The 24,126-nt window shown below is 43.1% G+C and overlaps 2 protein-coding genes across 2 annotated transcripts in view; one reads left to right on the plus strand and one right to left on the minus strand.

The window, feature by feature from the left end:
* Nucleotides 1-19,338, plus strand: part of CFAP77 (cilia and flagella associated protein 77) — a 130,704-nt gene extending 111,366 nt beyond the window's left edge. The window contains exons 4-6 of the mRNA XM_056538408.1: nucleotides 5,493-5,598; nucleotides 7,444-7,545; nucleotides 19,158-19,338. Of these exons, the coding sequence (XP_056394383.1) occupies nucleotides 5,493-5,598; nucleotides 7,444-7,545; nucleotides 19,158-19,280 (331 nt within the window). The 3' untranslated portion in view covers nucleotides 19,281-19,338. The remainder of the gene's footprint in view (nucleotides 1-5,492; nucleotides 5,599-7,443; nucleotides 7,546-19,157) is intronic.
* Nucleotides 1-24,126, minus strand: part of LOC130290572 (transcription termination factor 1-like) — a 234,798-nt gene that overhangs the window by 152,723 nt on the left and 57,949 nt on the right. The gene's annotated exons all lie outside the window — the stretch shown is intronic.

Genomic DNA, 24,126 nt, shown 5'->3' on the forward strand with positions numbered 1-24,126 from the left:
GTTGGGCTTCTATTGGTTTAGTCCGGGTTCACATATATCCTGAGATCCAGCATAGTTTCCATCAGGCACGATTGCAAAAAAGAGCGCAGAAATCCATCAGCGCTAAGACCGCTCAGACATCGTCCGCTGTAGCTTTATACAGAAGAAGACATTTCTTTATTTTTTTTTTCCACATTTGGAGTTCAAAATTATAATTAAAAAAAAAAAAAAGTTTCCTAACACTTATTGCAGCCTGGGCGGCGGTGTCACAAGCTCCACCGTAATCAGACCAGAAAGTGGACGTACAGGGAATTTGTATCGAGTAATAAAAATAATTCCTTATAAAAAAATCATCCTGACTTGGACGCGACTCGTCAAAACGCACTTTTAATTGTGCAACTTTGTTGGTTCTGGCAGGTCGGACCCAATATGTTGTAATAATCTGCAGATAAGAATGTGCCGTCACTGCTCCCCCCCTCGTGTGCATATATAGATATTGTAATGTTACTTTTACAAAATAGCTGTCTGGAGCGGAAGGCTTATCAAGAGCTAAATAAGGGCCGTGCCATGAGCCGAATCGCGCTGGAAAGGCCTCAGTGCTGTCATTGATTTCCTTGCAAGAAAAAAATTGCCTCTGGCTACTGAACCGAATTAGTAGTCACTGATGACCAATTATTTCTGCCCACAGTGAGCCGAGCGGCAGACTAAGAATCCAGTTTGTCAGACCCAAGGCTCCTCGCTTCTCAAACACCTTTCAAGGCTCCTCGTATCTCTCCTCCCTCTCCAGCCTCTGATGACTTCTTGCCTCTCCGGAACTTTTTTGTGCCTTTTTTTTTCCCTATTTTTTCTCTTTTTTTTTTTTTCTCTCTCTCTCTCTCTCTTTTTTTCTTTTTTTTCCTTTTTTTTTTTTTTATCTCAAAGTTTTAATGAGCTGGCAGATCCGATGATAACCTGCCATAAATGGCGCCCCTTCTATCCTCGGTGGAGCTTTATTTGGCAAGGAAGGCGATCGAACTCGCAAATCCGAAGTGTCAGCTTTCATACAGGCGCGTGCGCGCACAGGCGTTGTAAGGAAGGTGTCATTTTAATGCTTTCCCGGATTATAATTTTTCCGCTTTATGGTGGCCCCCTGATGCCGGATACCGTTCCCGTGTTGCTGCAGATGGATGGGATCCAGTGTTCCGGCTTTTATGTTTTGTAGTAACCGGCTTAACCTTCTCGCCGCAGCCGGTGGTGGTGGGCGGTGTGGGGTGTGATATCTGCTGGGTCTGAAGGACTGGCAGCCAGGGTTAAAGCTGCACAAGGATGAATCTTTCCTCGTGTACATGGCATCCAGGCTGCCACTAGCACAAATTATTTATGTGTGGTCTGAATATTATTCTGTATATTTGATTTATGTGTATTGGGTGGGTGGGGTCTATGTATTTAGTATTACAGAAATAGAGAATACATATGTGCGCTTGTTTATAACCCATACAAAATCACTATTAGTCATATAGTGCTCATGTAAAGCAGCAATATAGTGCCCATTTAATACCACAATGTATCTCCTTATAGACTATCCCTGGTGATCCAGAGAGGATCGATAGAGAGATCCCTGGTGGTCTAAAGGTTGAATAAACTCTGTTCAGTTGGGTAATGGTGGCCATCCACAGTGGACAATTGTTCAGGCCTGCCGAGTTCTGTGGGAGCGGCCGACTAAATAGTGTATATGAGGGTGTTGTGATGTCAGGGAGGAGGAGAAGAGCTGGAGGACAGAGGAGTCTGGAGGAGGAGGGAAAGTAGTCTAGAGGAACGGGACAAAGATAAGTCTGGAGGAGTGAACAGAAGAGTCTGGAGGAGGAGGACAGATGAGTCAGGATCAAAAGCGAATGACCAGGGAGTCAGGAGTTTGTCTGGCGCAGAGAGAAACCATCAGACAGCCAAGTAAAATCAATGGATTTATTAGATTCAACGCGTTTCGCTGCGCATGCGCAGCTTCATCAGGCATGACAAGGGAAGGCTGGTAACAGATATATATACCTCCAGGAATTAACCATTAGAGTGCTTTTTGAAAAGCACTCTAATGGTTAATTCCTGGAGGTATATATATCTGTTACCAGCCTTCCCTTGTCATGCCTGATGAAGCTGCGCATGCGCAGCGAAACGCGTTGCATCTAATAAATCCATTGATTTTACTTGGCTGTCTGATGGTTCCTCTCTGCGCCAGACAAACTCCTGACTCCCTGGTCATTCGCTTTTGATTTTACTCTTACCCAGGAGGGCTGCAGTGGACCTTCTTCCATATCTCTTCTGCTCTTAACCTTGTTGTGTGTGGGCGCACAACCAACTTCGGTAAGCGGCTTGGGAATCACCGTCCCCTACCCCCACCTGCAAGATCTACTGATCCCGCACATGAGGCGCCTTCCTTTCTTTCTCTAGATGAGTCAGGAGGCAGAGGGGTCTAGAGGGAGGGGACAAAGGAGTCAGAGGGATCTGGAGGGAGGGGACAAAGGAGTCAGAGGGGTCTGGAGGGAGGGGACAAAGGAGGCAGAGGGGTCTGGAGGAAGGGACAAAGGAGGCAGAGGGGTCTGGAGGGAGGGGACAAAGGAGGAAGAGGGATCTGGAGGGAGGGGACAAAGGAGGCAGAGGGATCTGGAGGGAGGGGACAAAGGAGGCAGAGGGGTCTAGAGGGAGGGGACAAAGGAGTCAGAGGGGTCTGGAGGGAGGGGACAAAGGAGGCAGAGGGGTCTAGAGGGAGGGGACAAAGGAGTCAGAGGGATCTGGAGGGAGGGGACAAAGGAGGCAGAGGGGTCTGGAGGGAGGGGACAAAGGAGGCAGAGGGATCTGGAGGGAGGGGACAAAGGAGGCAGAGGGATCTGGAGGGAGGGGACAAAGGAGGCAGAGGGGTCTGGAGGGAGGGGACAGAGGAGGCAGAGGGGTCTGGAGGGAGGGGACAAAGGAGGCAGAGGGGTCTAGAGGGAGGGGACAAAGGAGTCAGAGGGATCTGGAGGGAGAGGACAAAGGAGGCAGAGGGGTCTGGAGGGAGGGGACAAAAGAGGCAGAGGGGTCTGGAGAAAGTTACAAAGGAGGCAGAGGGGTCTGGAGGAAGGGGACAGAGGAGGCAAAGGGACAGGAGATGTAAGAGGAGTCTGGAGGAGGAGATGTTTATCCAGAGGAAGTGAGAGGAGGCTGGAGTAGATAAAGATGGCAGGAAGCAGCCTATTTACCTTTCCCCACCTATATATTCACACCCAGCTAGACTGATCATGCAGGCATATTGGGGAAAGAAATTTTTGGGGCAAATGAATGTACAGCTGACAGCTATTGAAGGGGTATGGACACCTTTACTAACCTCCAGGCTCATTGATGTTCTGCCTGACAGGAAGCTGCTCTCTCCTTCTTCTGAATAGATACATATGAGAGTAATATATTTCATTTACTATAAAAAACAATACAGATGCAGTATACAAAGCCTCACACTGCCATATATAGTCATATATAGTCCCGCAATATTCACGTGTATGTGCCCAGTGATGTCACTAGTGCCCAGTGGACTGGCGGCCATGATATTGATATTGATTTGCTCCATCGTCTGGTTAGGCCCATGTCCCCCCCCCCCCCCCATAACGCCAAGCACTGCTGGCACCCATACACCATGGGGCACCGTCATCATTTGCACATTATAACGAATGTAACCAGGATTAGTGCAGCAAATGTGGTTAAACAGCAGCGAGCACCATGGCACCAGCTGATGCCCGATGTCAGACATCTGGGCACCAAACCAGAGGCTTACAGGCTACAGTAGGCAGCGCTGGCATCGGGCATTCATTGAGAAAGATGTCTCTTCTGATCTGCAGACGGTGCAGTGTCTGGGGGAGGGGGGGCCATGTGTGTGTAGGAGCCGGGGCCCCCCCTTATTTGCATCATTAGAACAACACCGCCATAGATTAGCTGCTTGTGTTGCATGCAGAGCGCAATAATGAAGTAATAACAGTCACGGCGGGGGTGACAAACACAGCTCGGCTACGTCCTGCCGCAGCAGAAACGGCTCCTCTGATGTACAGAACAGAGCGAGGACAAGCAATGAAAGATCTCCGGGCGCAAAAGTTACAGTCGCTGAACTCCGAAAAACCTCCAGCTGCGACTCAATCACAGCAAAAAAGTCCTCGTCTATTATAACAATATAACGGCGCTGCGGAGTTTATAATAACCCGTATTAACCCAACCAAGCGAGGTCCTGGATGGGGAAAGGAAAGCGGATGTTTGATGTTTTATACGTCAGATACAATGTATCACTGAGCCGGGATATAGACACAAAGTAACCGGCGCTTAAAGGGCCAGTGACCAAGTTTTACACATGTAATCAAGTTATAAAAGGCCATAACATTACGGAGCTACAAGACTGGGGAGCTATGACCCTACTGAAGTGTTTCCCAACCAGTGTGCCTCCAGCTGTTGCAAAACTTCAACTCCAAGCCTTTGGCTGTCCGGGCATGCGGAGAGTTGTAGTTTTGCAGCAGCTGGAGGCACGTTTGGGAAACACTGTCCTACTGAATGATGTATCCATCAGCAGGAAGACTTGAATTGATGGTGTTCTAAGTAGAAGATAAAAGTGGTAGTGATTAAAGGATCATAAGATATGGGGGGATCTGGTAATCATAGGGTTTGAGGGATCCGATGATCATAGGGTTTGGGGTATCTGATGATCATAGGGTTTGGGGGATGCGATGATCATAGGGTTTGGAGGATCTGATGATCATAGGGTTTGGGGGATTCAATGATCATAGGGTTTGTAGGATCCGATGATCATAGGGTTTGGGGGATCTGATGATCATAGGGTTTGGGGGATCTGATGATCATAGGGTTTGGGGGATCTGATGATCATAGGGTTTGGGGGATCTTATGATCATAGGGTTTGGGGGATCCGATGATCATAGGGTTTGGGGGATCCGATGATCATAGGGTTTGGGGGATCCGATGATCATAGGGTTTGGGGGATCTGATGATCATAGGGTTTGGGGGATCTGATGATCATAGGGTTTGGGGGATCTGATGATCATAGGGTTTGGGGGATCTGATGATCATAGGGTTTGGGGGATCTGATGATCATAGGGTTTGGGGGATCTTATGATCATAGGGTTTGGGGGATCCGATGATCATAGGGTTTGGGGGATCTGATAATCATAGGGTTTGGGGGATCCGATGATCATAGGGTTTGGGGGATCTGATGATCATAGGGTTTGGGGGATCTGATGATCATAGGGTTTGGGGGATCCGATGATAATAGGGTTTGGGGGATCCGATGATCATAGGGTTTGGGGGATCTGATGATTATAGGATTTGGGGGATCCGATGATCATAGGGTTTCAGGGATTTGATGATCATAAGGTTTGGGGGAATCTGATGATCATAGAGTTTGGGGGAACCGATGATCATAGGGTTTGGGGGATCCGATGATCATATTGTTTGGGGGATCTGATGACTGCATGATATCGTGTCCGACTAAAGAGGAAAACCTTTGTCTGTTTCAGGCCCTCCACCCCCATATATGACCTCATAGAGAACAAGTACCAGCAGCTTTGGCTTGAGCAGCAGCGACAAGCAACGGAGGCCCTGCGCATGATGTCCAAAGAGAAGGTAGGTGGCAACTTGGAGTACCTGCGGTATGAGAACCAGCACCAGGGTGTGTGCCTACAGCAAGGTCCTTTAGGTAACATTATAAATCTGAAAACCTTTTACAAATATCTTACTCCTGTGTGGAGATATTACAGCTTTATGGTCCAGGCCCGAAGCCTGAGGCTGCACTACTAAGACAATGACTTCTAATGATTACATGTTTCTATTTTTTGTCCAGTCACCACCAGCATTAATATCTATATCTACCCATATTTGACAGGGGCAGATGTGCACGTATATATGTGGTGGTTTGGTTTAGTCTGCACTGCCAGCAAAACTACTCAGTGGTGCAGCCTCAGGCCCTAGGCCTACATACTCAAATGATCATATCTTGGCCTAGACGTAAGATATCGAGATGCGGTTTTCACATTTTTAAAATTCAATTAAAGGGTCCCTTCTATATTCAGGTGCGTTGAACACTGTTTTTAAGGATAATACATTTGAGTAGCCCAGTGGTTTTCAATCTGTGGTCTCCAGCTGTTGTGAAACTACAACTCCCATCATGCCCTGACTGCTCTAATGAGTGTGGATCTGCCAGGGCATGTTGGGAGTTGTAGTTCCACAGGTTGGAGACCACTGCAGAACGCTGTCAGCGATCCCTAACGGGGTCCGTCCAAAGCCAAGGTATCAAGTATGTGATGCTGAACATCCCCTTTAAGCACCCCCTCCTTCACTTTAAGTCCTATTACAAAATAACAGCGTTTGGGGCATTTTTTTATTTATTTTTTTACACCTAAAGTGGCATAATAAGCCTTAACCGGGATTAACGTGTGAGCGGTTAGGAGGGATAAAGACGTTTTATGCCAGTCCGAGGCGTCTGGTAATATTTAAATAGCCCTTAAGAGCGGCCAATGACTGGTTTATATGGTAATGGCAGGAATAAGAGCGCCATTAATGGGGTAATAAGCGATTTCTGTGGGAGTTTACGGCATCTGCATATGATGTTTTATGGTTTAAGTGCAGGACGGCGCGGCTTGTTTAATTAGCAGCAAGTTTACGGCGGACGTGTCAGGAGATTAGTTACAGCCGGAGGAGGACGGAGGATCATTCTTTAATATGACAAGAAGCTTGTTGTGTATGGAGTGGGGGAGGGGGGAGACCCTGTACTATAGTATAATAGGACCCCTCCTGAAAGATGGCGGCAACACCATCACCTGACACTGACCAACCTGGACAAAGGGGAAACAGAATGTACTGTATTATACCACAGAGCTGTACTCACTATTCTGCTGGTGAGGTCACTGTGTACATACATTACATTACTTATCCTGTACTGATCCTAAGTTATATCCTGTTTTATACTCCAGAGCTGTATTCACTATTCTGCTGGTGGGGTTACTTTTTACTGCTCTGGAGTATAATACAGGATATAACTCAGGATCAGTACAGGATAAGTAATGTAATGTATGTACACAGTGACCTCACCAGCAGAATAGTGAGTACAGCCCTGGAGTATAATACAGGATATAACTCAGGATCAGTACAGGATAAGTAATGTAATGTATGTACACAGTGACCTCACCAGCAGAATAGTGAGTACAGCTCTGGAGTATAATACAAGATATAACTCAGGATCAGTACAGGATAAGTAATGTAATGTATGTACACAGTGATCTCACCAGCAGAATAGTGAGTACAGCTCTGAAGTATAATACAGGATATACCTCAGGATCAGTACAGGATAAGTAATGTAATGTATGTACACAGTGATCTCACCAGCAGAATAGTGAGTACAGCTCTGAAGTATATACCTTTTATATATCCTCTGTATATTTTATATCTATATCCTCTTTATATCTTCCCCAGATCCAGTTACGGAAGGTTCAGGACACAAGGACCACACAGCTGAGGAGATACCAGCCGCCCGCAGACCCGGCTCCTCTCTGGAAGCTGCCCCAGTTTGAAAAGGTTTGTTCATTACTTCTGTATTTTCATGATCTCTGCTTGCTGTCATTGAATAGCAAAATTTATTTTAAAATCTACAGTAGTGTTTCCCAACCATTGTGCCTCCAGGTGTCAGGGCATGCTGGAAGTTGTAGTTTTGCAACAGCTGGGGGCACTCTGGTTGGACACTTATCTAAAGGGTGAAAACCTGCACCAACACATTGTAACAAACTCAGCAGCTGTGAGACCTATGTAGCCTGTGAATGTAAACTCTTATTCACCTTCATTTGAGGCAACAGATGTGATACATGAGAGAACCATATTCTGTGTATTTTCTTCTTTTTACGACCCCCAGACCCGCCTTTAACCCCTTAGTCTCTGTCGTCAGTAAGGATCATCGTCCGTCAGTAAAATCTCCTTGCTGTATCCGCCCGGATCAATCTGACAGACATTACACCTTCCTCACAGCTGCCCATAAACCCGAGCAGTCATGGATCCCGCGAGGGGAAGTGAAGGTTTTCCTGCTGCTTCCTGACATGGCTGACACTGACAGCCCCGGCCTGTCATGATAAAGGAGGCCTCCGCTGCCGGGAACCTTCTTCCACCTTGATCCGTTGCATTAACATATGTCAGTGATCAGTTATAAGCCCCTGAGATGTCGCCACCGCTGCGTCTTCTGCTCAGAACAGAGGCGGACAGCGCCGAACAGATTGAGGGCGTCGGAGGGGGGGCAGATGTCAGCGGCGGTGATCCTCACCCTGTACCTATACATCTATACATCACTATGAGGAGTGTCAGCGCCAGGCGGGCAGGAGCGGGCATCACTGCCAGGAGAGGACGCCGAGCTCCAGACCATAACACATTGTATCGGGAAAACTGCTGCAACTTTATCTGTTTTCAATATCTCACCTTATACAAGATCTCCACATGCTGTCAGTGAATGGAAACCATCTTCAATCAGGGTTTTTACTGCAAGATTATCCTAGTTTCCTTATAGTAAGCATAGGCTAAATACCTCTACAGACCTAGTACGTCTTAAAGGGGTACTCCAGTGAAAACCTTTTTTTTTTTTTTTTTCATATCAACTGGCTCCAGAAAGTTAAACAGATTTGTAAATGACTTCTATTGAAAAATCTTAATCCTTCCAGTACTTATCAGCAGCTGTGTGCTCCACAGGAAGTTGTTTAGTTCTTTCCAGTCTGTCCACAGTGCTCTCTGCTGACACCTCTGTCCATGTCAGGAACTGTCCAGAGCAGGATAGGTTTGCTATGGGGATTTTCTCCTACTCTGGACAGTTCCTGACATGGACAGAGGTGACAGCAGAGAGCACTGTGCTCAGACTGGAAAAAAATACATAACTTCCTGAGCAGCATACAGCAGCTGATAAGTACTGGAAGGATTAAGATTTTATAATAGAAGTAACTTACAAATCTGTATAACTTTCTGGAACCAATTCATCTGAAAAAAAAAATTGTTTTCCACCGGAGTACCCCTTTAACCCCTTAAGGACTCAGACAATTTAATTTTTACGTTTTCATTTTTTCCTCCTCGCCTTCTAAAAATCATAACTCTTTTATATTTTCATCCACAGACTAGTATGAGGGCTTGTTTTTTGCGCGACCAGTTGTCCTTTGTAATGACATCACTCATTATATCATAAAATGTATGGCGCAACCAAAAAAACACTATTTTTGTGGGGAAATTAAAACGAAAAACGCAATTTTGCTAATTTTGGAAGGTTTTGTTTTCACGCCGTACAATTTATGGTAAAAATGACGTGTGTTCTTTATTCTGAGGGTCAATACGATTAAAATGATACCCATTATTATATACTTTTATATTATTGTTGCGCTTAAAAAAAATCACAAACTTTTTAACCAAATTAGTACGTTTATAATCCCTTTATTTTGATGACCTCTAACTTTTTTATTTTTCCGTATAAGTGGCGGTATGGGGGCTAATTTTTTGCGCCATGATCTGTACTTTTTTTTGATACCACATTTGCATATAAAAAACTTTTAATACATTTTTTATAATTTTTTTTTAAATAAAATGTATTAAAAAAGTAGGAATTTTGGACTTTTTTAATTTTTTTTCGTTCACGCCGTTCACCGTACGGGATCATTAACATTTTATTTTAATAGTTCGGACATTTACGCACGCGGCGATACCAAATATGTCTATAAAAAATGGTTTTTACGCTTTTTGGGGGTAAAATAGGAAAAAACGGACGTTTTACTTTTTTATTGGGGGAGGGGATTTTTCACTTTTTTTTTTACTTTTACATTTTTTTACTTTTTTTTTTACACTTGAATAGTCCCCATAGGGGACTATTCATAGCAATACCATGATTGCTAATACTGATCTGTTCTATGTATAGGACATAGAACAGATCAGTATTATCGGTCATCTCCTGCTCTGGTCTGCTCGATCACAGACCAGAGCAGGAGACGCCGGGAGCCGCACGGAGGAAGGAGAGGGGACCTCCGTGCGGCGTTATGAATGATCGGATCCCCGCAGCAGCGCTGCGGGTGATCCGATCGTTCATTTAAATCGCGAACTGCCGCAGATGCGGGGATCTGTATTGATCCCGGCACCTGAGGGGTTAATGGCGGACGCCCGCGAGATCGCGGGCGTCGGCCATTGCAGGCGGGTCCCTGGCTGCGATCAGCAGCCGGGATCAGCCGCGCATGACACGGGCATCGCTCCGATGCCCGCGGTTATGCTTAGGACGTAAATGTACGTCCTGGTGCGTTAAGTACCACCTCACCAGGACGTACATTTACGTCCTGCGTCCTTAAGGGGTTAAAGCTGAGAGTTTGTTACAATTGCATCTAGTCTTTGCAGTATTCTGTGGACTCCAAACTAATACATTTTGCCTGCACTGATACATTGTAACAAACATGTTAGGACTCACTGACTCATTTATCTCACTAAACTGGTTGTATTTGAGCTGTGAGTAGTATTTGGATAGTATAGGGTGATCCCCATTCACCAACAGCAAGCAGAGGTGGAAATCCTCATACTATCCAAATTCGTCTCACAGCTGAGAGTTTGTTACAATTGTATCCAGTCTTGACATTCTTTTGTGGACTCCTAATTGATAAGTTTGTTACAATGTATCAGAACAATTAAAACATGTATCAGTTTGGAGTCCACAGAAGACTGGATACAATTGTAACAAAACATCAGCTGTGAGACAAATTTGGATAGTATGAGGTTTTTCACCTCTGCTTGCTGTTGGTGAATGGGGATCACTTGTTTTCAAATCAACTGGTGCCAGAAAGTTAAACATATTTGTAAATTACTTCCATTTAAAAATCCTAATCCTTCCAGTACTTATCAGCTGCTGTATGCTCCACAGGAAGTTGTTTAGTTCTTTCCAGTCTGACCACAGTGTCAGGAACTGTCCAGAGCAGGAGAGGTTTGCTATGGGGGATTTGCTTCTACTCTGGACAGTTCCTGACACGGACAGAGGTGTCAGCAGAGAGCACTGTGGTCAGACTGGAAAGAACTACACAACTTCCTGTGGAGCATATAGCAGCTGATAAGCACTGGAAGGATTAAGATTTTTAAATAGAAGTAATTTACAAATATGTCTAACTTTCTGGGACCAGTTGATTTGAAAGTATTTTTTTTCTACTGGAGATAAGTTTCCCTGTAGGTGGCGGAGAGGATGGCGCTGCCTCTGACGGAGCGTATGAAGACGCAGCGGAGTCTGCAGAAGACACGGTCCTGTCCATCTGCGTCCTATAGATCCCTGCAAGAATCTGCAATCCTATTGTGAAAATTCTTAAATATATTCAGACACGAGCAAACACCGCGGCAGTCGTGAGAATAGCGCGGGCACGTTACTCTGCGGGCTGTAACCCATGCCAACCGGGCACTAGCCTATGTTTTGCAATGTGGGTTAGTAGGGGGAAATAGCATGGCGCACTATGTGCCTACATGATACTCCGCCCCATCAGACTAGGGCAGTGGTCTCCAAATTTCAGACCTCCAGATGTTGCAAAACTCCAACTCCCAGCATGCCCGGACAGCCAACGGCTGTCCGGGCATGCTGGGAGTTGTAGTTTTGCAAAATCAGGAGGTTCACAGTTTAAAGACCACCAGACTAGAAAATGTATTTGTTTCTTATACAACTGCATTTACATAGGTCTGGGCTCCAAATATATGCCATAAGCCTCCACGGCGCCCCCTTCGGGTAATGACCACATGGATCACACAACTCTAAAGCCATAGAAGTAACGTTACTAATGAGAATCCTATTGCATTCATTTTAAACTGCCTTTGGAGCATTATCTCTGGATCTGTTCATCCTGAGCCTCCTGGTTCCCGAACCATATTAAAGATAGAGTGTTATAGCGGAGTGAAATCAGCGCAGGTGCAATACCAGACATAGCCATGTATAAAGGAGTACTCCGGTGAAAAACTATTTTTTTTTTTTTTTTTTTAAATCAACTGGCTCCAGAAAGTTTACAACAGATTTGTAAATGACTTCTATTTAAAAATCTTAACCCTTCCAGGACTTACCAGCTGTTGTATGCTACAGAGGAAGTTGTGTAGTTCTTTCCAGTCTGACCACAGTGCTCTCTGCTGACACCTCTGTCCATGTCAGGAACTGTCTAGAGCAGGCGAGGTTTGCTATGGGGATTTGCTTGTAGTTTGGACAGTTCCTGACATGGACAGAGGTGTCAGCAGAGAGCACTTTGGTCAGACTGGAAAGAACAACACAACTTCCTGTGGAACATACAGCAGCTGATAAGTACTGGAAGGATTAAGATCTATAAATAAAAGTAATATACAAATCTGTATAACTTTCTGGCATTAGTTTTTCACCGGTGTACCCCTTCAAAGAGGGGCGGCGTTATACTAGTCTTATATATCCTGCCATAAGGCAGCTGACAGCTCTCTCATCAGATCACTTCATGCATGCTAAACCAACCTGAGCACGCATGCAAGGATGAGAAGAGATAGCAGCCTGTCAGATGAGCAGTTTTCTTTAAAGGGGTACTCTGGTGGAAATTTTTTTTTTTTGTTTTATCAACTGGTGCCAGAAAGTTAAACAGATTTGTAAATTACTATAAACAATTTTTAATCCTTCCAGTACTTATTAGCTGCTGAATACTACAGAGGAAATTCTTTTCTTTTTGGAACACAGAGCTCTCTGCTGACATCACGAGCACAGTGCTCTCTGCTGACATCTCTGTCCATTTTAGGAACTGTCCAGAGCAGCACAGGTTTGCTATGGGGATTTTTTCCTACTCTGGACAGTTCTTAAAATGGACAGAGATGTCAGCAGAGAGCACTGTGCTCGTGATGTCAGCAGAGAGCTCTGTGTTCCAAAAAGAAAAGAATTTCCTCTGCAGCAGCAGCTAATAAGCACTGAAAGGATTAAGATTTTTTAATAGAAGTAATTTACAAATCTATAAGGATAAAAAAGGGGGATACCAAATGCCTCTAGCCTAATACCATAAAATGGTACATGAGGATGAAATTACAGAAAAAATAGAGTCGGACTGTGCTTCACTTTAAATGATGTACAAATTTAATATAAAATATTACAAATGAGACATAAAATAAATAATGCAAATCTAATACATAAATGCCTCCTACCACAGGGCCCTTGTGGGGAGGTATGATATTGAAATACAAAAAATATTATATTAAAAAAGGTATTTAAAAAATGGCATGTACATTGTATTCTACCGCTATTCCAATATTGTGCAAACCGACATAGTATACTTTTATAAGGTACACTCCGTTCTCATATAGTTTAGAACAGTTTGCAAAATGGTATAATTACCAACTCCTAAAGATGATTTTTGGCTGGACGTCCTTGAGATAGGTGTTGTAGAGGCTGTGTCCAGCGCTAGTATGCGCTTACGGTGACGGGCCCGGATGCCACAGGCCAAGGAGAAGTCACCGGTCACGGAATGATTCCGGAGATGGATGCAGGCTCGGAGACAGATGTCGTGGAGGCTGTGTCCAGCGCTAGTATGCGCTTACGGTGACGGGCCCGGATGCCACAGGCCGAGGAGAAGTCACCGGTCACGGAGTGGCTCCGGGGATGGAAGTACACTCGGAGATAGATGGATCTTACTCCGGAAACGAAGGAAAGCCTCGTGGAGGATCTCTCGCCGTCTGGTGGAATGGCGGATGGGATGCAGCCAGGTGTGGAAACAGCAGATGACAAAGTTGTATCGGAGGTGAGTGATAGCGGTTTGTGGATTGCGGTGGTCATGCGGTAAATATTTCTTTCTCTAGACGCGTTTCAGGGTACTTTATATATGACCCTTTCCTCAGTAGAGATTTTTTAATATTTTTTGTATTTCAATATCATACCTCCCCACAAGGGCCCTGTGGTAGGAGGCATTTATGTATTAGATTTGCATTATTTATTTTATGTCTCATTTGTAATATTTTATATTAAATTTGTACATCATTTAAAGTGAAGCACAGACCGACTCTATTTTTTCTGTAATTTCATCATCATGTACCATTTTATGGTATTAGTCTAGAGGCATTTGGTACCCCCCTTTTTTATCCTTATATATTATTTTATACTGGTATTTTTTTGGTGTAAATACTTTCCATTTAGCCTCGACTAATTTATATTGTGAGCTGCACATACCCCAATTTCTTTTTAATTTACAAATCTGTTTAACTTTCTGGCACCAGTTGATTTTAAAAAAAAAAGTTTTCCACCGGTGTACCCCTTTAACCTGTTGCAAAGCTACGATCCCCATCTTGCCCTGACTGTCAACGACATGTTGGAAGCTGTAGCTTTGCAACAGATTGGAGCAATGGTTTTCAAACTGTGGACCTCCAGCTGTCGCAAAACTACAACTCCCAGCATGCTCGGACAGCCGTTCGCTGTCCAGGCATGCTGGGAGTTGTAGTTTTGCAACAGCTGGAGGTCCACAGTTTGAAAACCACTGTATTGGAGACCACTGGAGAAGATTTTACACAGCGGTAGGTGTTGCAGCGCAGCTTCTCATTGAGGAGATCCGCCTTGAGCAATGCTTCATGGGAAAAACAATATATGCAAATGAGGTCTCCTCTAGAAGAAAGCAACCCATCTCTCTAGCGCCACCTACAGGTAACGTTACGCAGGAAGAGAGGTGGGATTATTCAGACTACTGTATATCAGTGTTTCCCATCCAGGGTTCCTCAAGGTGTTCATAGCATGCCCGGACAGCCAATGGTTGGAGGCACACCGATTGGGAAACACTGCCCTAATGCGTATGGAGGTCTGTCCGGGCATGCTGGGAGTTTTAGTTTTGCAACAGCTGGAGGCACGTGGACCTCCATACACATTAGGGTAGTGTTTCTCAGCCAGGGTACCTTCAGTTGTTGCAAAACTACAATTCCCAGCATGCCAGACAGACTTCCGTACACATTAGGGCAGTGTTTCCCAACCTGTCAGGGCATGATGGGAGTTGTAGTTTTGCCACCCCTGCTTGGGTAACACTACTGTCTATGAAGGAAGCTCAGGATGAGCAGGGAATATAGTGAAACCTCAGAATATAAATACTCAGACTGACGTGAGATATAAGACGTGATCAGTAAGAAGTGGCGCAGCAGCGGGAAAGACAATATAGAGAGCCGCCTAATAATAATAAATGATAAAGCGGAGCCCAGTATAGGCGCCCGCCGATGGCAGACTTGTCACCGCAGCCGCTGACACATTCCCCCGTCTCCCGTCTTTCTCCAGATACTTCTGAACCCATCAAGGCACCAGGCGCGGGAAGCAGAGGAGGATGATGAGACTCCTCACCCGAGCCCCCAGCGCACGCCTCCAATTAAATCAAAATTGTTTGTTTTTAATGGTCCTTTTACACTGACAAGTGGGCGATCATTCCGGCAGCACGAGCTGTCAGGGAGCCGAGGAGAATCCACCGCTGATAATGCCCATTGCTTCCAATTAGGAGCAGAACTGCTCCAAGTGCACATCCTATTCCCCAGCTCCCCCCAAGGCCCCGGCGTCTCTGCACTTTATTTTATTTTAGTTTTTTTTTTTTCTTTTACTTTTTTTTTTTATATATATTTTTTTGTTCCCTTCTTCTTCTTCTTCACTGCAAATTACTGACACAAAACAGCGGCGTATTGATGGCGAGTGTGCGCGGTCCGAGGCTGTCGGCTTTAATGAGGTGACGGAAGTTTTTCTGCCTTTTGCTAAGTTCTTTCGTGTTTGACAGCTGCTCGATGTTGACCTCATAAAACATTTAGTAATTCTCATTATTCGCTGTCAGGCATCACAGTGACGGCTTCACCAAGTCATTTGCATCTAAATGTGCGACTACGGGGGGGGGGTAAGGGGCGCCGGGCGCAGGATGGTCCGCGGTGGGTGGGTGCGCCCGGCCTGTAAACTTGTGTATTCTTCTCCTGCTCAGTATGTCTTCCTCTCCTGGATCAGTGGACATTACACAGTACAACCTGTTCAATATTCTTGGTGCAGTTGTCAGTATTATATTTAAAGTACGTTCCCACCTGGCGTATTTTGCTGCATGTTTTCTTTCTCATTGAAGTCAATGGATAGGAAAATACGCAGCAAAATACGCCAGGTGGGAACGTACCCTTACACTGCACAGTACCACTTCTCTTGTGTCTGTTCTTATCCTGTATGTATGGTCATTGCACAGTACAACTTCTCTTGTATCTCTTTTATCCTGCCTGTATGGACATTGCTCAGTAACACTTCTCTTGTATCTTCCCTTATCCTGTATAGATGGACATTGTACAGCACTGCTTCTCTTATTCTATATTCTGGTTGTAATCCTCAGTACCACTTCTCTTATTCTGTATGTATTATGATTACACAGTACCACTTCTCTTATTCTGGATGTATTATGATTTCACAGCACCACTTCTCTTATTCTGTATGCATTATGATTACACAGTACCACTTCTCTTATTCTGTATGTATTATGATTACACAGTACCACTTCTCTTATTCTGTATGTATTATGATTACACAGTACCACTTCTCTTATTCTGGATGTATTATGATTACACAGTACCACTTCTCTTATTCTGTATGTATTATGATTACACAGTACCACTTCTCTTATTCTGGATGTATTATGATTTCACAGCACCACTTCGCTTATTCTGTATGTATTATGATTACACAGTACTACTTCTCTTATTCTGTATGTATTATGATTACACAGTACCACTTCTCTTATTCTGTATGCATTATGATTACACAGTACCACTTCTCTTATTCTGTATGCATTATGATTACACAGTACCACTTCTCTTATTCTGTATGTATTATGATTACACAGTACCACTTCTCTTATTCTGTATGCATTATGATTACACAGTACCACTTCTCTTATTCTGTATGTATTATGATTACACAGTACCACTTCTCTTATTCTGTATGCATTATGATTACACAGTACCACTTCTCTTATTCTGTATGTATTATGATTACACAGTACCACTTCTCTTATTCTGTATGTATTATGATTACACAGTACCACTTCTCTTATTCTGGATGTATTATGATTTCACAGTACCACTTCGCTTATTCTGGATGTATTATGATTTCACAGTACCACTTCTCTTATTCTGTATGCATTATGATTACACAGTACCACTTCTCTTATTCTGTATGTATTATGATTACACAGTACCACTTCTCTTATTCTGTATACATTATGATTTCACAGTACCACTTCGCTTATTCTGGATGTATTATGATTACACAGTACCACTTCTCTTATTCTGGATGTATTATGATTTCACAGTACCACTTCGCTTATTCTGGATGTATTATGATTACACAGTACCACTTCTCTTATTCTGTATCCTTGGGTATAATCTTCAGTTCTTGCTCTTATTCTGTATTTATTATGATTACACAGTACCACTTTTCTTATTCTGGATGTATTATGATTACACAGTACCACTTCTCTTATTCTGGATGTATTATGATTACACAGTACCACTTTACTTGTATCTTATCCTGCCTTAATGACATTGCACAGTATCACTTGTCTTGTACTATATTCTGGGTGCAATTCTTAGTACCTGCTCTTACATTAGAAGTGGTACTGTGCAATCATAATACATACAGAACAAGAGCAGATACTAAAAATTACACCCCAGGATGCAGAATAAGAGAAGTGGTACTGTGTAATCATAATACATACTAAATACTGAATATTACACCCCAGGATACAGAATAAGAGAAGTGGTACTGTGTAATCATAATACATACTAAATACTGAAGATTACACCCCAGGATACAGAATAAGAGAAGTGGTACTGTGTAATCATAATACATACTAAATACTGAAGATTACACCCCAGGATACAGAATAAGAGAAGTGGTACTGTGTAATCATAATACATACTAAATACTGAAGATTACATCCCAGGATACAGAATAAGAGAAGTTGTACTGTGTAATCATAATACATACTAAATACTGAAGATTACACCCCAGGATACAATGGTACTGAGCAGCATCAACTAGAGGTAATACTGTGCAATCATATCCATACATGAAGAATACATTGATGTACTTAGATTTACATCCATGATACAGAACAAGAGAAGTAATACTGTGCAATTTCCATGCAGTCACAATAAGAACTGATAGAAAAGAAGTGATACTGTGCAATCATAATACATACAGAATATCTGTTTATATCCTGTATGTATGGACATTACACAGTACCACTTCTCTTATTCTGTATGTATTATGATTACACAGTACCACTTCTCTTGTATCTGTTATTTTCCTGACTGTATGGACATTACACAGTATTACTTCTCTTGTTCTGTATCTTGGGGTATGTGAATTCATTCTTCATGTATGGATATGATTGCACAGTATTACCTCTAGTTGATGCTGCTCAGTACCATTGTGTCCTGGGGTGTAATCTTCAGTACTTGCTCTTATTCTGTATGTATTATGATTACACAGTACCACTTCTCTTATTCTGTATGTATTATGATTACACAGTACCACTTCTCTTATTCTGTATACATTATGATTACACAGTACCACTTCTCTTATTCTGTATGTATTATGATTACACAGTACCACTTCTCTTATTCTGTATTTATTATGATTACACAGTACCACTTCTCTTATTCTGTATGTATTATGATTACACAGTACCACCTCTTGTTGATGCTGCACAGTACCACTTCTTGTTGATGCTACACAGTACCACTTTGTGTTGATGCTGCACAGTACCACTTCTTGTTGATGCTACACAGTACCACTTCTTGTTGATGCTACACAGTACCACTTTGTGTTGATGCTGCACAGTACCACTTCTTGTTGATGCTACACAGTACCACTTCTTGTTGATGCTACACAGTACCACTTCTTGTTGATGCTGCACAGTACTACTTCTCTTATTCTGTATGTATTATGATTACACAATACCACTTCTTGTTGATGCTGCACAGTACCACTTCTTGTTGATGCTGCATAGTACCACTTCTTGTTGATGCTGTACAGTACCACTTCTTGTTGATGCTGCACAGTACCACTTCTTAGTCTATATCCTGGGGTGTAATCCTCCCAGCCTCCATATCTCCCAATGACTTCTTAAAGGGACAGGACATAAAATGACTCCGTGTGATGATTGTTTTTGTTCTCTCAGGTTGGTCCTCACCTTGACACCTTTCCCAGCGAGAAGGCGCGACAAAGAGCGTTCAGTGCCCACCGGTCGGACGGTATAGCGCGGCAGGGTCTCCACGGACAGGGCATCTATAACATCAGCTGAAGATCATAACTTCCATCATCCATGCGCGGCAAAATAAAGACATGAGGTCACCGCTTCAGTGCTTGTGGATTTATTTCAATTAATAAAGAAACTCTGGCCCTCCAGGTCTTACAAAACTACAATTCCCAGCATGCCCGGACAGCCAACGGCTGTCCGGGCATGCTGTGAAATGTAGTTTTGCAACAGCTGGAGGTCCACAGTTTGGAGACCACTGATGTACAGGATTTGTTCAGGACTGAAAAACAGCGCCATACCTGTTCACAGGCTGTTTGTGGTATTGCAGCTCCTTCTCTTCAATAGAGCTGAGCTGCAAATACCAGACAAAACCCCAAACATGGCCGCTAGCTGACTGCATTTGGGCCATTAAAGTCTATTGGCCCAGACTGCATCAGCCATTGGCTGACCGGGCATGCTGGGAGTTTTAGTTTTGCAACATCTGGAGGTCCACAGTTTGGAGACCACTGCTCTACAGGGCTTAGAATAATAGCATGGCTGCTTTCTTCCAAAAAACAGCGCCATACCTGTTCACAGGAAATTTGTGGTATTGCAGCTCCTTCACTTTAATAGAGCTGATCTGCAATACCAGACACAGCCTGTGGACAGTGGTGGTGCTGTTTAAAGCTGCACTTTAGGGTAAGAAGTCTAAACAGTTACACATTTGGGAAATGACCCCAAAATGGCCGCTAGCTGACTACATTTGAGCCATTAAAGTCTATTAGGCCTGTGCCTGTCCACGGATACACCAGCCTCCAATAATGGCAGGATGCAAACATATCTCCATGTGAACATGACCCTACAGCACGAGCTACGCAGAGGTTAATGGTTCACCTAGAGGTGTCGGTCTCATCCAGTATTAATGGCGGCGCGGCGTCTGACTTTACAGAGTAAAACAAACACAAGACGCCGACATCAAAATAACATCTTGTTGTTGCCACGAGCGGCGCGGTAAGGACGGCGGAATCACACGCACACCGCCCGACTCATCCCACTAAGTTGTGATTTCCTAAAACCTGCTGCATGCGAATCGCTTTCCTGTGCCGCCTGCCTGAGGGGCCCCGGGAAGCAGCGCGCGCCCCAGCCGAGCAGTCACTCACAATCCTTCAGGGATTTCATTTACAAATCCAAAGACATCTATATAAAGACGGGAAGGCGCTCTGGTGGAGGAATCCTCCGCCTCTGTTTACTCACAGCTGCCAATCTGGGACCAGACCCGAGTCCGAAAACTGAAGGTGTACATTACTGATCCTGTACTGATCCTGAGTTATATCCTGTATTATACTCCAGAGCTGTACTCACTATTCTGCTGGTGGGGTCACTGTGTACATTACTGATCCTGTACTGATCCTGAGTTATATCCTGTATTATACTCCAGAGCTGTACTCACTATTCTGCTGGTGGGGTCACTGTGTACATACATTACATTACTGATCCTGTACTGATCCTGAGTTATATCCTGTATTATACCCCAGAGCTGTACTCACTATTCTGCTGGTGAGGTCACTGTGTACATACATTACATTACTTATCCTGTACTGATCCTGAGTTATATCCTGTATTATACTCCGGAGCTGTACTCACTATTCTGCTGGTGAGATCACTGTGTACATACATTACATTACTGATCCTGTACTGATCCTGAGTTATATCCTGTATTATACTCCAGAGCTGTACTCACTATTCTGCTGGTGAGGTCACTGTGTACATACATTACATTACTTATCCTGTACTGATCCTGAGTTATATCCTGTATTATACCCCAGAGCTGTACTCACTATTCTGCTGGTGGGGTCACTGTGTACATACATTACATTACTTATCCTGTACTGATCCTGAGTTATATCCTGTATTATACTCCAGAGCTGTACTCACTATTCTGCTGGTGAGGTCACTGTGTACATACATTACATTACTTATCCTGTACTGATCCTGAGTTATATCCTGTATTATACTCCAGAGCTGTACTCACTATTCTGCTGGTGAGGTCACTGTGTACATACATTACATTACTTATCCTGTACTGATCCTGAGTTATATCCTGTATTATACCCCAGAGCTGTACTCTCTATTCTGCTGGTGAGGTCACTGTGTACATACATTACATTACTTATCCTGTACTGATCCTGAGTTATATCCTGTATTATACCCCAGAGCTGTACTCACTATTCTGCTGGTGGGGTCACTGTGTACATACATTACATTACTTATCCTGTACTGACCCTGAGTTATATCCTGTATTATACTCCAGAGCTGCACTCACTATTCTGCTGGTGAGGTCACTGTCTACATACATTACATTACTTATCCTGTACTGATCCTGAGTTATATCCTGTATTATACACCAGAGCTGTACTCACTATTCTGCTGGTGAGATCACTGTGTACATACATTACATTACTTATCCTGTACTGATCCTGAGTTATATCCTGTATTATACCCCAGAGCTGTACTCACTATTCTGCTGGTGAGATCACTGTGTACATACATTACATTACTTATCCTGTACTGATCCTGAGTTATATCCTGTATTATACTCCAGAGCTGCACTCACCATTCTGCTGGTGGGGTCACTGTTCATACATTACATTACTGATCCTGTACTGATCCTGAGTTATATCCTGTATTATACTCCAGAGCTGCACTCACTATTCTGCTGGTGGGTATCAGTACGGATTTAACCTGCAGACATGACATCATATGTTATTACAATTATCTATAATAAACTATATACCGGTCCTGTTGCTTCCTCCTGGGTTATGGCTTCAGTCCTGTCATGAGCAGATGCATCGGTATTGGATATGCTGAGAGTTATAGTCCGCCTGGTTGTAGTATAACTTATGATAATTTCTTTCCTATAAAGCTTGATACAATATAAACTCGGCGGCTGCAGATTCTATTAATATAACAGATTAGACAAATCCACTGGAGACAATGAGGGGGATGAGATATACAATGAAGCAGATGGCGGAGAAGTATAACCTCCCTCCCGCTATAAAGTATATTACACCACAGACAGATATGGCCAAATACAATGAGCAAATCCAATTATATAACTGCCAGGCGGAACTATATAGGCACCGTGTGCAGTATTATATATAGCTGCCCCTGCAACCTGTGCTGCGCTGACACCAGCTGGTCACCAGGGGTAATGCAGCTGTCATCAGGGGCAGCTACAGTGTCCTGATCATAATATAATAGACACAGTACATCAGTGCACCTCCAGATGTTGCAAAACTACAACTCCCAGCATGCCCAGACAGCCGTTGGCTGTCTGGGCATGCTGGGAGTTGTAGTTTTGCAACCGATGGAGGGCCACAGTTTGAAGACCACTGCAGTATATCCTATATATACCATATATAAAAGATACTGATAAATAAGGCCTCCTGCTCTCCTGAAATACTCTGTGCTGCTAGAGACTCTGCTGTAGAGGCAGAAAGCTTCAGTCCATTGCCCTAGTCCTGTATCTAAATACCCGAACCAGGGCAAAGCGGCTTATTGGACGCCAGCACACGTGGTCCGCAGTTCCCTTCATCTGGCAAGGCCCAGCCTGAAACCCTCTGTGCTGCTGGGTACTCAGCTCCTGCTGCTAAGACGGCGTTCACACAGCAAAATACAGTGTAAAGGGGACAGCCCACACCGGATCAGCACATCTGTGGAGATAGATATAGATAGGTAGATATGAGATAGATAGATATGAGATAGATAGATATGAGATAGATATAGATAGGTAGATATGAGATAGATAAATATAGATAGGTAGATATGAGATAGATAGATATTAGATAGATAGATATGAGATAGATATAGATAGGTAGATATGAGATAGATAGGTAGATATAGATAGATATGAGATAGATATAGATAGGTAGATATGAGATAGATAGATATAGATAGGTAGATATGAGATAGATAGATATTAGATAGATAGATATAGATAGGTAGATATGAGATAGATAGGTAGATATAGATAGATATGAGATAGATATAGATAGGTAGATATGAGATAGATAGATATAGATAGATATGAGATAGATATAGATAGGTAGATATTAGATAGATAGATATGAGATAGATATAGATAGGTAGATATGAGATAGATATAGATAGGTAGATATGAGATAGATAGATAGATATGAGATAGATAGATAGATATGAGATAGATATAGATAGGTAGATATGAGATAGATAGATATGAGATAGATATAGATAGGTAGATATGAGATAGATAGATAGATATGAGATAGATAGATATGAGATAGATATAGATAGATATGAGATAGATATAGATAGGTAGATATTAGATAGATAGATAGATAGATATGAGATAGATATAGATAGGTAGATATGAGATAGATATAGATAGATATGAGATATATAGATAGGTAGATATGAGATAGATAGATATAGATAGATATGAGGTAGATATAGATAGGTAGATATGAGATAGATAGATAGATAGATAGATAGATAGATAGATGGATACAAAGAAGAATTACCCTTGCAGCCCACCTATAAAGTGCAAAACAAATTAGGTTTTATTGACCCATGTGGACGATACAACGTTTCAGCAGCATCGCGCTGCCATTCTCAGGATGCTTGATAAAGACTGTGCAGACAGTGGAAACATTGCTTGCCACATATGAGGAAGTAAACTTCATTGCTGTTTTCACCTGAATTGGAGTGCTGTGGGACGCTTTTACTTAGATAGATAGATATGAGATAGATAAATATGAGCTAGATAGATAGATAGATATGAGATAGATATATATAAGATAGATATGAGATAGATAGATAGATATGAGATAATAGATAGATGGATAGATATGAGATAGATAGATAATAGATAGAT

Source organism: Hyla sarda, chromosome 9 (genome assembly GCF_029499605.1).
Source record: "Hyla sarda isolate aHylSar1 chromosome 9, aHylSar1.hap1, whole genome shotgun sequence".
In the NCBI taxonomy this organism is placed as follows: Eukaryota; Metazoa; Chordata; class Amphibia; order Anura; family Hylidae; genus Hyla; species Hyla sarda.